Here is a 14,266-nt window from a genome sequence, read left to right as displayed (position 1 = left end):
ATTTTTTTATTAAGTCGAAAGATTTGTAAAGCAATGTTCCTCTCATGCCTTTTTTTTTCTTTTCACATCTTGCCTATCTATCATGCAAAGTTAATTTTCAATTTAAGATTAAAAATACTTTTATGCATCAGAAAATTTTGAAATTTCATATGCGAAATCTTTATAATGTCCGGATAGTTATCAAATGTTTCTTAAGAAAAAACTTTATATTTTATCTGTTATTTTCAGTAATTAATCTCTGTACGGGTTCAGTAGATTTGAACGATCTCGCAACCACCATAAAAAATTAGGAAATAAACATAAATTATGTCTCTTTCATTCTAGAATGAACACAAAGTATAGCACTAAAACATAAATGTTTAGATGAAATAGTTTAAATATCATAACATTATACATTTATATATATTTATTATTTTTATTATATTGTCCTTTCACCTGTGCCTGGCTAACAATACAGAAGTTACAATGACGTGGCTCACGTGTACTCATGTTACCGTATCAAATAACATAAAACTGACCTTTGGTCTGTACAAAGTAACTTGTCTTGGCTGTGCTTAGTATTTTGTAAAATACAGTCACATTTCAATTATTGTTCATTATATATGTATATAGATTATTGCTATTTTGAAATAAATTCTTAAACATAATTTTCTTAAAACGTAGAACAGTATATATAGAAGTAAAGGGAACAATTATTTCTTCCAGTTACGACCTTTGTACTCGGTTGCTACTTGACGGAGGTTGCTAAGCCTTTAAACATTTTGCACGTAGATGATTCGAAACAAAATATTTTTTTAGGTTTTATATATACATTTGAATAACTAAAAAATCATAAATTACTACATCAATACCATAGAATTCAACTATAATTTATCAAGCTTAGTAACTAAGATGTATTTTACTCTAAAAAAATATGAAATTTCGAGCAAACTAAAGGCACAACCTACCTCACTGAAATTTTGGTTCAAAAAGATAAAAATGGCGCTAGTCACGTTAGAAAGGCTGAGAAAACCAGTACATTTTGAGCTTTCGATTGATTATTCATGTCATATATAGAAATAAGTGTATATAAGGGAGCGTTTCCATAAATGGAAAGAGATGAGCGGGGTGCCTCTGTGTTTGATTTATTACATGAGCAATATCTTAGCAAATAGAAAAGATGAGACCTTCTTATTTTATATTCTAGCTTGTCAATATCTGTAACTTGAGTTTCTAATTCGTACGAAACTGTAGACTTAGTATTTTGACTTCACAAACATCTAATTTGAATCATTGTTGCATTCAACATACCACGTGACACACAAAAATGTTTATGTGTTTTTTAAATATTTACTTTTGAATTAAGAAATTGAATAATGTGTATAGTTCTAAAATTAGAATTATAATCTACAGTTTGATACCAAACTTACTGACATAAATTCATGAAATAGTAGTTCAATAAAATGCGAGTCAACAAACGAGATGACATGGCCTTTCACCTGTGACCCGTCTCGAAAGGGATAATATGTTGAAACTTTAGGAAATAACTTGATAAAAGACAACAACAATAAAACAACCCTTTATAACTTAATTTAGATCTTGTGGTAGATATAATGCAAAGTCTTACCATGTTCAGGTGAAATTATTTATATTTTTTAATCATTATATAAGTTTCATTTAATATTCAATTCACTTTAATTAAAACCGTTTATCGTGACAAAATTACGATGTATAGAACAATTTCTAAATAATTAAGTTAGAAAAATGAAGAAAAAGAAATGCTTGGTCGTTATTCTAAAATCGAATGTTAAAAGGCTCATGTGGTCGTATAATTCAGTTAGATTTTATTCTCTATAATAAGTTTATCAAAACCAGACAAAAGAAAACAAGCGACTTTATAAAATCGAATGCCTCTGTAAGGCCCCAAATATTTGGAAATCGGGCATTACAATAAACATATATATTTTTTAATTGTAAGTGTTAATTTAAAAAAAAGAAAGAATTTGTAAACTACAAGTTTTAAACAGACACTTTTCTCCCTCATGTGGGGAAATATATATCTATATATACAAACGTATGAACAAATTCTTGAAATACACAAGCGATACACATTCAGGAATCGCAAATAAAAGTATCGGTAAGTAGATGGCGAATTTATTAATGCTAGAAAACCACAGAAAATACAAAAGAAAAGCGAATAACTTGTACAGTTCACTATTACTTTGTAAGGGAGTCTTTTGATTTACATAGAGCATTACACATTTTTTAATGCAGCCATATTATTGACGTATGATTTTGGAATATTGTTCCAAATGTCCTACACAATTCAACAGGCTGTATGGCTGCCTTTTGACCTTCTCAGTTCATTCATAACCTATGAAACTTTAAGAATGTCCATATTGAGACTATGCAGGCTAAGTTTTCGTTGATAGCATTCCATCACTACATTTGATGTATGTTTAGAATCTTGTGTTGTTTAAAGATGAATCCTCGCCTGATAAGTTGTGTTCTTAAGAAAATGGCATAATGTATCTGTCTGTACTCGTTAGCAATAAGTTTCCATCAAATTTACGTAGATCACCGAGATACAACTCAAAACATATACCTATACCCCACCCTGCTTCACTGTAAATGTTCTACATGTGATTGATACTGTGCCCCTTTCATACCTCGGTAAAACTGTTGTTGATTGATATCAAACAATTCGAGCTTGGGTTCATTTGTAAAGACCACACTTCTCCAGCTTTGTTTATTCCACTGTTCATGGTTTGATGCCCATTTGAACTTTTGATTTGGTTATCTCTTCTCAGCAGCCGTTTTTGAGCAGTTACATATCCACTTGACCACTTCATGCTAATGTGTACCTCAGTATTCATAAGATAACATTCACATTGTATTCAAAACAAGATTGTTGGCAAAATCTGTACATGACTATCATTTATCTCAAAAAGGATATATCCGGAGATAGTTAACGTCACTTTTGGAAAGTTTTGGTTTTCTACCTTAACCACTTCTATTGTTCTACCATCAATAAAACTTTTCATTATGTTTATAAATCGTTGTTTGCCTGCCTATTAACATATTAACATAATGCATCCTTACTCAATTATTTCTGCCTGTACTCTGGTTTAGTTCACTTTCACATGATAAAGATGTAGCATTCCCGTATTATTTGCCTTTATGTCTTTGTTCCTCATCGTATCAATAATAATTTTCAATACTGTATATATTATCATCTAAGTTTATACGTGTCCACATTTCATACAATATTAAAAATATACAAGTGATCTTAACTATTTCAGGAAGCAGTATACGCATTATCTAGAATTCTAGATGTTTCTTGATATAATTTTTAAAAATTATAATTTAAATAAAATGACTTCTCATTATAAAGTTTGAATTAAAATAAACTCTAATGTAATACTTAAGAAGTAGAGATTTACACGACTTTATAGTTCTCTAAATTAAATATGATCTGAAGGATATATATATAAAGTGTTTAGAATTTAGCTTCCCATACGAGTTTCTGAGCGCCCCAGGTTGTCTCTCTAGCCACTTCGGAGCTAGTTTGATTTAAAACCTAAATACTGCCAAGATAGTTAGCTTAGCTTAGCTTCTCCTACAGTGCTTTCATAGCTATGCGTAAGAATCATACTTAGAGATTAGAAAGTGAGGGCGTCACTCATAGTTGTAGTAACAGTCATAAAGAATTAATCTTATTTTATAGTAAAATATTATATAATAGGTGAGTTAATCTGGTAAATATCACCTAAGGGAGTGAGGAAAACTGATATAGTTATATTAATAAATTCGTGAAGAAGTAACTTTAGTTAAAGAGTATAACATTATTTAATGGCTGAATCAATTTTAGTAAAATCATCACGATAGCTGCACATGTTACATGTGGAAATCAGTTATTGTAAGGAACATAGGAGTAAAAAATGAAATCAATGTATATTTAATTTATATAAACAATTTTATTCTGAAATAGGATCGAGAACACATTTTGTGTGATGTTTAGCAAGATGTTTATCACATGTCTAGACCTTTCGGCTGTAGGAGTACAGAAAGTTACAGAGAACTGAAACTGTGTCCATTGTATGGTATAAATTAGCATTGACACATAAACATTTTATTGTTTATGAGAAATATATATGCGTGAAGATTCCTATATGGAAATAGTAAAGACAGCAAAGTGATGGTCAAAGTCCCGAATATGGTCACTAGCAAAAGTTCAAGATGAGCAAAGTTTAATAAAAAAGTATGTTTTTTAAACCAAGAAGTTTGTTTATTTCTAAAGCTAAATAGCGCCTTTCAAAACGTTTACTCTCAGCAACAATGATGCTTTTGAACTAATGAATTTTAGAATAATTTGCATATCACACTCCAAATAGTTATATGAAAATACTCATGAATTAAAAAAAAAGAATCATGTAAACAAACAAATTTGTATATTCGCCAATTCATGTTTTTACATGTCTGCTGACATAACTGTATTAAAAAAGAACAGTTAGATGTTGCATGTTAAGTCCATTGCATTGTGTGTAAAATGACATAAACATTTAACCATTAAAATGCTTAATTCCTGAAATAAAACTAAAAAAATCTGAAGTGTCTATTTTCAAAGCATACAACGATTGGAAAAACTCACATAGATCAATTGCCCAAGCATTGTATATATAATATTTTCTACAATATATAGTCCTTGAGCCTTTCATCATTAGGTATCTTCAAAATGTAAACCATATGTACCCCCTACCCCAATAAAGGTTTTTATGACACCAGGTTACAGGTACAACCCTGTCAGTGTCTGATTGGGGTGACAACAATATATGAAGTATTCCATCCATATTCTTCTATGGATACTTCTACTTTTAATTTCATACCATGCATGTAATATATAATGCATTAAGGACTATTACCATCTTAAAAGGACACCTTTCAAGGGTAGCAAAAAATCCTTGTTGTAGGTGATGGGAGGGGGGAGAAATGCTGATGAAAAAATTTCTCTGGCCCATAGGCTATAGTGTGAAATAAACTTGATACACATATCTTTTACAAACAACATCCAGCATATACTTCAACATTCTTCACCAGTTTCCGGGTGAAAAGTATATTTTTGGTCTATTATTTTGGGTTCGTCCAAAGGGGGATAACGACTTTACATGTAAAAATTTCTTGGTTTATCTACAGGTATATTTTCTTCTGGCCTTATAAGGATTAATCGGTAAGCAATGTATAAGGATGTGAATGCATGTTTCATTACTGAAATCCTCATTTCTCGTGACAACCAAAATGTTAATAAACAGAAATCTTAGTATGACACTCGTTGTAAAATGCTTTGAACGTTTCATAGTTAGTAAAAAGTGCCATGACAAAATTGTGTAATATAATTCAATTATAATAAGGCTTAAAATAAGACTTTACTATTATCCAGAATGTCCCATCGTTTTCATATGTCTGGTAAATACTTATTTGGTTTATTATTTCGTTTTTTATAGATGTTTTGTAATTAATGGATTTATTGTGATAATAAGCTGAAATTCCCGACCGGGGAATGTTTAAACTTAATTAAAACAATATAAGTTTAACAGCAATCATACATTTCAAAGTGATAACTTGAACGTAAACTTTATCTCAAACTTTTAAAATTATATCAAAGTTTCTTCATAAACAACATTTGCAGTTTGCTTTTCATCTACCAACAAATACAGATTTTGAGGTGATCCCATCCTTGAACACCCTACATCTCATTGACAATGAGAAAAGCATGGTTATTAGAGAAACAATTCAGTAACTTTTATCCTTTGACCTTGAATCCTTTTAGAATATTCAACATTGTCTAAAGCGTCAACCTGCCAAGATTGTGTGAGATTGACTCAATAGGCTGTGAGTAATTAACCAACAGGCTTTACAAATTAGAAATAGGGTTAAGTTCAATTTTGATCCTCTTAAGACAGTCTCGTTAGTTCATAATGTTCACATACAAATAGGCTCAGAGGAGTGATTGTGCAAACAAACAAACATTTCGTCTTTATATATAGATAAATACTTTTAACTTGTAGTGAGGCTTTATAACTGTCTTAAATTTGAAAACACGTTGTAATATATTTCAATTTAGTAAAGGGGACAATCCTGTGACGGAAAAATTGGGATTTTTCTGCTTACACTACATAAAAAGTATAGTAAAACTAAGGTAGAATATAATATCCTTTGATAAATTGATATGAGAAATGATAGAGTTGTACAGTAGAATATTCGATTAAATAGTAAAACTAAAGCAAAGTAGCATACGCTTCTTACGTTTTTAGAGAAATAACAGCTAAATAGCCTTCTATTTTGTAATAAGAAAATACAGTAGCTGATGTGCCAGTACAAATACTCCGCTCTCTTTTAAGACAGAATCACCTTTGCCATGGGAAACTAGCAAGCATATTGATACATATGAACTGAAAATTTGCGTAATTGTGAATATCCATCATGTTCTCTTGCCATTAATGTTGCCTTCCAGTAACTCAGTTTGAAGGTTTATAATACCAAAATTCGAGGTTCGATATCTTCAGTGGGCACTGTAAAGATAGTCAAATGTTCAGTTTTACGCTTAACAATAAACAAGCAAGCCACCAGTGCAATAGCATAGCTTACATCACAAACCTTCTTATGTGTTGGTTTGGCATGGCCTGGTAGTTGGGTCGCTTGACTCGCAATCTGCGGGTTACGGATTCGAATCTTCGCCACCGAACATGCTCCGCCTTTCAGCTGTGAGAACGGTATAATGTCACGAACAATCCCACTTGTCTATCACTGCTAAATTAGGGACGGCTACTGCAGATTGCGCTAGAGAAGGTTTGCAAAATATTTAAACTAAACCAATCTTATGTATTTCACAATGCAGTATTTTACATTTATCAGTATATTATATCAAGGGCCCGAAATTGCAAAATTTCTAATCGGTTCTTCACAAAAATTCTAACTCCATGGATTCTAATCGGGCCTTTTAAAGCTTAAATGATCCACTCCAAGAATATATATGTATATATATATATATATGTTAATTCCATTTTATCAATTGCAGGCCCTCCAGTGGGACAGCGGTATGTCTTCTGACTTACAACGCTAGAATCCGGGTTTCGATACCAGTGGTGAGCAGAGCACAGATAGCCCATTGTGTAGCTTTGTGCTTAATTACAAACAAACAATCAATTGCAGATATATGTGTGTATATACGTGTAACATTAAACAAAATTCTGTAATTAAAAACAACAGTTACTTTAATCACTCTTGAAATGTACACTCTCTTATTACAAACAATAAAATAATGTGTCTTAAGATTAATATTTTAATAGTGATCAAAAGGTAAAGTATTTCTTAATTGAAATATTAATATTCTTCACACTTCATTAGATCGATCCTGCCATTCACATATTTTAGGAACCTTTTTTTGTTTCAAAAGTTATAAGGATTTTTCATAATGTTTAAAAATGGATCAGGATTCCCAGAAAGCTAGAGGCTCTATCTGAAAGATTGAAGTAACGAACATACTTTTCACGGGACGAAAACGTGACTATGGTGTTAGGAAAAATGTATAGAAATGCAATATTGATGACAAGGTAAAATATGAAAAATGCTTAAAATTCTATTGGACCGATTAGATTATCATTATTAATACTAGAAATAAATGACATTATAACACCAAAATGCTGTTTTTATTTAATTAGACACTCAACCTTTAGCTTTACTGCTTCTTTAAGAGCGTTAACTAGAATACAAACTGAAACTGACAGTACAAAGCTTCAAATGGTTTAAATAATAAATTATATTCGAATCTATAATATACATTTGTACAGCATGCTTTTGGTTGTAGTTGTTCGATGAGAAGCGTTTCTTTGAATTTTCTGTCAGGTTTTGGTGAGGATTAGTACGGAGAATGGTGGTTTCAAGTCAGGCGTTACTTGTGCATGATTAGTTAAAAAAATGATCTGCAACTGCTATCTGTTCTACTATCCTTGTGTGTAAGATTCTTCCGGTTTCTCCTATTTACTTATGATGGCTGATGTTACATATAAGCTGGTAAACAACACTGGAGACAAGACGCTCATATTTAGATTGCAAACACGTTTTTGTAAAACAGTTGGCTTTATTACATTGTAGGGCAGTGTAATGAGATTTTGAAAGTTGGCTTTTTAGGGTTGGACATGGCCGTTTTATAACTTTAATCAGCAGTTTGCAATTAAGCACAAAACTATACAATGGGTTATCTGTGCTCTTCCCACCACGGGTATCGAAACCCGGATTCTAGCGTTGTAAGTCCGCAGACATACCGCTGTGCCACTGGGGCCCCTGATTATAGTTTATATTTTCTTGGTGATAGCATCGTCAATTAAAGGTGTTATAAAATAACCTTTTTTGTGTTATCTTTGGAAAATCAGTTTTTTTCCTCCTCGTTTTTCTGTGTTTTCTCACGTTGGAAGTTTTTTTCTCTCCTTGTTTATCTGTGTTTGCTCATGTTGGAAGTGCGGTGCTGATTTTTGCGCGTCATAGTCCTTGAAAAGTTGTAAAAAGGTGGATATTCGTTGCCCAGAAGAAGTGATTTTAGTTCTTTTTTTTCACTACAGTTGCGATTGATTCTGTTTAATTCTCCAATAATTGCACGTTTTTTGGAAGCTTTTGGATGCTGGGAGTTGAAGTTAAGGAAGACAGGTTTTCTAATTGTATTGTTAAACAAGGTAGATTGTATATTGTTGTCGATCCTTAAGGTAACGTCAAGAACATCTATTATAGGTTTTTCTTGTCATTCGAATGATTCAAGGTGAATTGGATGTTGGGTATATGGAACTTAGATAGTCTAAAAATTGTATTAAAGAAGGAAGATCGTGGTTCCATAGTCCAAACACGTCATCGATGTATCTAAGGGCCGGTGTTGGTATCTTGACGCCAGTTGTCAAGTGCCGTTGTTTCAAAACGTGCATAAATATCACGGCATAAATAAGAGCCACTCTATTACCCATTGAGACACCACAGAGTTGGAGATATAGTTTGTTGTCAAAACGAAAATATCCATTGTGAAGGATGAAATGTAAGATTTCTCTGACAGTGCCCATTGTCAGTCCGTACATCTCCAAATTGTTTATGTGATTCGACATGAAGTCACATATCACATTGATGCCATCCTCTGTTTGTATAGATTGGTAAAGAGCTACGACGTCCAACGTAAAGAGTATTGTTGTGTTGGTCACTAAGTGAGGTAAATCCTTGATTCGAAATAGCTGGTCTTGTGTATTATTTAAATGTGCTGAAACGTAATTTAGTAATGGCACCAAAATAGTATGCATAAAGTACCTCAATTAGTGACAAACACAACAACACTCTTTACATTGGACGTCGTAACTGTCTACCTATCTATACAAACAGATTAGAATTTTGGACTCTAGAGGTCAAACCCTTTCGATTGATGTACCTGAACATACCAATGTATCATAGATTAATTTACTCCAATCCTGTCTAAAAGAATTTCAATTTGAGGGTAGGCTGGTAGAGATCCTGATGAACAATAAAACAGAATCGGGAATATGCGCATAAAAAAATATCTAATAAAAAGGAGAAAAAGGTCTCATTGATTAATTTATTTTAATTCTGCCTAGAAGAATTTCAAGTGCCGCGGCTATTGAGAATTCCTTCTTGTTATTGTTTTTTTTTACTTTAAAAGTATATAAATGTGCCCTACCATTTTTGTAGTGTAGTTCATTTTAATTACGTGTTTAAAGAATACCTGTAATATTTAATGTTTATAAATTATTTAACGGTTCCCCGGTGAGTCAGCAGAAACTTTACTGACTTAGCTAAAAGACGGGAGGTCGCTTTCTGCCGTCGAAAGAGCTCAGATAGCTCAAGGTGTAGCTTTGTGTTCAGGCAACATTTACTTAACGTCATTTTTAAACTCTTGTATAATGACGTGTTTGTGAACTTCGTCATTTAACTAACCGTGTATTCATTTCATCATTCCTTGTAAACAAAAACATTTCTTTTATTTCTAAAAAGTTCTAATTCGAAAGCGTCAAGAACTTCAGAGGTTCATAGGTTTTATAAGTACGTGCGTTAATTAATTTGCGAGTTTGAAACATTTTTGTAAAATGTCTTCATTACAGAAAAATATATAGTTCATGAATTATTGGATTAAAACAAATTAGCTTGTTTTCCAAATACTTGATTTATTTCAACACTTATTCTAGTTGAGAACTCAGTCGCAGCGTGTCTGCAAATTAATCTTTGAAACACTCGAATATTACGTTACTCGTTTTTTCTGTCAGACTTCACTGTTGATAATCCTTCTCACCTGGTTGTCATAGTATCCAGTCTGACCCATAAGTCCTTGAATTTTTCTCTTGGCTTTAATGTAGAAGGTTTATGAGTTGTTCGCTGCAATCTAATACTTTCCCAGTGCAGGTCAGACTGGCGATTGTTGTCTCCGTGTTGTGGCTGATCTCTGTTTGAAATTTGAAAACCGTTGGCATTCTTAGCCTCCTCGTTATCCAATAGCTTGAACTTACTGCTGAATCCTGGCGTGTGGGGCACTTGAACCCATAACCAGTGACTTTCCTTGCTCCCATGATTCCTCCCCCTAAAACACATGCATACACATACATAACATATATTCACACAAAAGCTGTCCACCCTAATAAGTTATGTTCAAAGTAACTTAAACCTTTCGAATAAAACTCCCATATAATAAGTTTACATGATTATTGGCAACAGCTTAGTTTTGCAATCCATAGGCGGCGAAACATACTTGAATTTGGGGCATTGGGAGCTCCTACGATTGGGGGAACCTTATTTTCTGTATTAACTGGGACTATTGAATTCAATACTGAAACAATGAATTTCAATGATAATTATAGACAAGTCTCTATTCCCAATTTAAAAGGGTATTTCGTTACCGAGTCAAAATTAGGGGTATGTGTTTCTGGTTAAACCGCCTATTTTGCACTCATTCAAAAAATGTAAAGCGCAAGGTGTTACCAATGTATGATAATAAATGTCATACCTTCATTAATGTACGTTATTTTAAATTATTATAATTCTGGTCTATATAATTTTCTTACTTTTCATAAATTATTATTAACCTGCAATACAAAATTATATAAAACTTGAAAACACATGATTATAGTCAGAAATTAGCATTTTTTCCCCAGTGACGTCTATCTATTGGAATGCAAGTTAAATCTTAAGGAAACCATACAAAAACATTTGCTACTTTATTTTTGTGTCTTCAGACTACAAGGACAAAAGTGCTTGCTTTTACGCTTTTTTTTCCTTTAATCAGCCCCCCAGTGGCACAGCGGTATGTCTGCGGACTTACAACGCTAGAAACCGGGTTTCGATACCTGTGGTGGGCAGATCACAGATAGCCCATTGTGTAGCTTTGTGCTTAACTTCAAATAAACTAACAAACAAATTTATTTAATCATATAATTTGTGAAATTTAATGGCACCATCTAAAAAAACGTGAACAGATTATGACTTTAATGAAAGATGACCAGACGACACGGATTTTTGGGGACAGTCTTACACAATTTTGTAGCAGTTCCTGAAATTTTTTTGTGTAAGATTTAAGATACTCAAAATGCAATATTTTGCGACATATGTGGTTAGTGGTTAGTCTTCCAGAATATAAATCTGCGGGTCGATCTTCTCGTCCTGTTACCACAATAACAAATATTACGCTCTGCATTGTGGGGCTGTGGATGCGTTATAAGGATGACTGTTAAGTCCCACTATTCGCTCAGGCAAGAGCAGGCCAAGATTTGACAGTGGTTGCTATTAACTATTTGCCTTCTCTCTAGTCAGTTCAAAATTAGAGACGTCTAGCTCATATAGCCTTTGAGTTTGCGTGAATATATGAAAACAGACAAACTCAGCGAGCATCTGTTTCCGTTATTGGAAAGCTGTAATATTGTTTGACTTTTTAAAACCATCGCCGTTGAGAATTCATATCTTCTTTATATTTATCTCGACATCTCTCTAGCTAACATCAGACAGAAGGTCATGTGACTTGCTGCTCTACATTCTAAGATGATGATTGAGTTAAACATTGATCTTAGGATTATTTTATTATTACAGTTCAAACATAAAAAGGTGACTAACTTAGTACAAATATCTAAAAATTATTAACTAAAAGATTTTTTTGAAACTCTTTATTTATCAATATATCAATTACTGTTATATTTTAGGTTTGTTTGTTTGTCATTAAGCGCAAAGTTATACAATGGGCTATCTGTGCTCTGACAATTGTGGATCACGAAAACTGATTTTATCACTATAAATACTCAGACTTATTGCTCAGTCGCTGGGGGGGGGGGACTTTAAATTTGCTCTTTGCTTCTCCGACAAACTAAGAGTGTGGAAAGTAAGAATTACAAAGATATATGTATAAGCCTAAAGCCTAATGTCGATATTCTAGTGTTTTTACTAAAATACGGGATACACACCCAATAGAAAGGGAGACCTAAAAAAATTGTAACATTTTTTTAATAAAATTTTGGAATTGCTTTAGTAAAGTTTCTTTTCGGGATAAATTAAATTCATCAAGCGATCTGGAGCATGTTCTTTAATAAGAATAATGTACAGAATTCAGCTAAACCGTTCTACTACAGCATAAATTTTAAAGTATTATTAATTTCATTATAATTAATCTTAAAATATTTGTTTAGTACATATTTGAAAAATAACGATAAACATATGTACACATTTTGAGGGGTTCAATTCCAAATGGATAATTAATACCAGAATTTATTGCATTACGGCTAGGTTTGTCCTGATTAAAACATATATTAAACAACTATTAAATCCGATGCCATATGTAACTCCTAATAGGGTTGTAACTTGTATAAAAGAAACTTACTCTAATCTAATCACCTATAAAAATCAAAATTGCGAAGTACTTTTTTAAAAATAAAAATATCTGCTGTCCCTAATTTTCAACTACTAACCAGAGGGAAAGCAGCCAGTCAGCGACACCCTACCATCCTCCACCCATGCAAAGGTATTAACCACCGCTCTTACAACACAAATACAGCTTAAAGTGCATGGAATTTTTGTGGTATCGAAAAAATATGACAAACAATACTTAACAAAAGATTTAATCATACAATCTATTATAGTTTTATTACAAAAACAAAGTATAAATAAAACCAAAACTGTAATTATTCCAGTACTAAATTATTAGCGCCATTTTGTGAGGAAATGTAAAATGATACTTAATAAAAACGAAAGAATTGTTGAATACAAATAAAAACAACAATGTGTAAACTTTTGTTGTATAAGCAGGTTTCACTCAGCCCCCAGTGGCTTACATCGCTAGAATCCGGGTTTCGATACCCGTGGTGGGCAGAGCACAGATAGCCCATTGTGTAGCTTTGTGCTTAATTACAAACAAAAAAACAAACATTTCACTCAAAACTTATATAGGTTGCGTATACAATCAATAGATGACGATAGCAGTGACTGTACTTAATTGTTTCTAACCATATTCTTACACTAAAATTAAGTAAAATTCAAAAAAATCCTTACCGAGTGAATTTTTTATTGGCTGGAATATGTTCAATTTCATATCCAATATTTTTCATGAAATCTAAAATTGTATCATTCCCTAGAAAATGGCCTGCAATTGAGAATAAAAATATACAAGTCACTATCAAAAGAGTTAACACACAATGCAAAATTAGCAACAAATAAGTGTCGTTTCAACACCATTGTCTTAATAGTGAAAATCGTTTTACCAAAAAGTTCAGCTTCCCTATCAGAATGTAAAATGACTTTCCTTTTGACACAAAAAATAATCACACTCATGCTATTGTTCGTACAAACTTCAGTGGTTGAAAAGTAATCCTTCTTTCGTTATAGGAAAGCAAAATCAGCTATATCCAACAAATCATACAATTCAATTGAAAACGGTTTTGAATGATAAGGTTTTACCTCAAATTAAACCTAGAATTCTTTTTTCGTTCAAGTGATTACTTTAAATGCAAACACGAAAACACAGCCTTCTTATGTCATGAGTATGTTTGTTTTGTTTGTTTGTTTTTTGAATTTCGCGCAAAGCTACACGAGGGCTATCTGCGCTAACCGTCCCTAATTTAGCAGTGTAAGACTAGAGGGAAGGCAGCTAGTCATCACCACCCACCGCCAACTCTTGGGCTACTCTTTTACCAACGAATAGTGGGATTGACCGTCACAATATAACGCCCCCACGCTAAAAGGGGCGAGCATGTTCGGTGTGACGGGGATTCGA

At 32.7% G+C, this 14,266-nt stretch overlaps 1 protein-coding gene across 2 annotated transcripts in view; it reads right to left on the bottom strand.

Moving 5' to 3' along the window:
- Positions 1–14,266, bottom strand: part of LOC106458227 (metalloprotease TIKI1-like) — a 64,389-nt gene that overhangs the window by 634 nt on the left and 49,489 nt on the right. For both annotated transcript variants that reach the window (XM_022384374.1, XM_022384375.1), the window contains 2 exons: positions 13,546–13,636; positions 10,313–10,597 (listed from right to left, as the gene is read on the bottom strand). In XM_022384374.1, the coding sequence (XP_022240082.1) occupies positions 10,313–10,597; positions 13,546–13,636 (376 nt within the window). The remainder of the gene's footprint in view (positions 1–10,312; positions 10,598–13,545; positions 13,637–14,266) is intronic.

Source organism: Limulus polyphemus, unplaced genomic scaffold, assembly GCF_000517525.1.
Source record: "Limulus polyphemus unplaced genomic scaffold, Limulus_polyphemus-2.1.2 Scaffold431, whole genome shotgun sequence".
NCBI lineage: Eukaryota > Metazoa > Arthropoda > Merostomata > Xiphosura > Limulidae > Limulus > Limulus polyphemus.
Note: the sequence above shows the minus strand (reverse complement) of the source record. Positions and strands in the feature narration are given on the sequence as shown.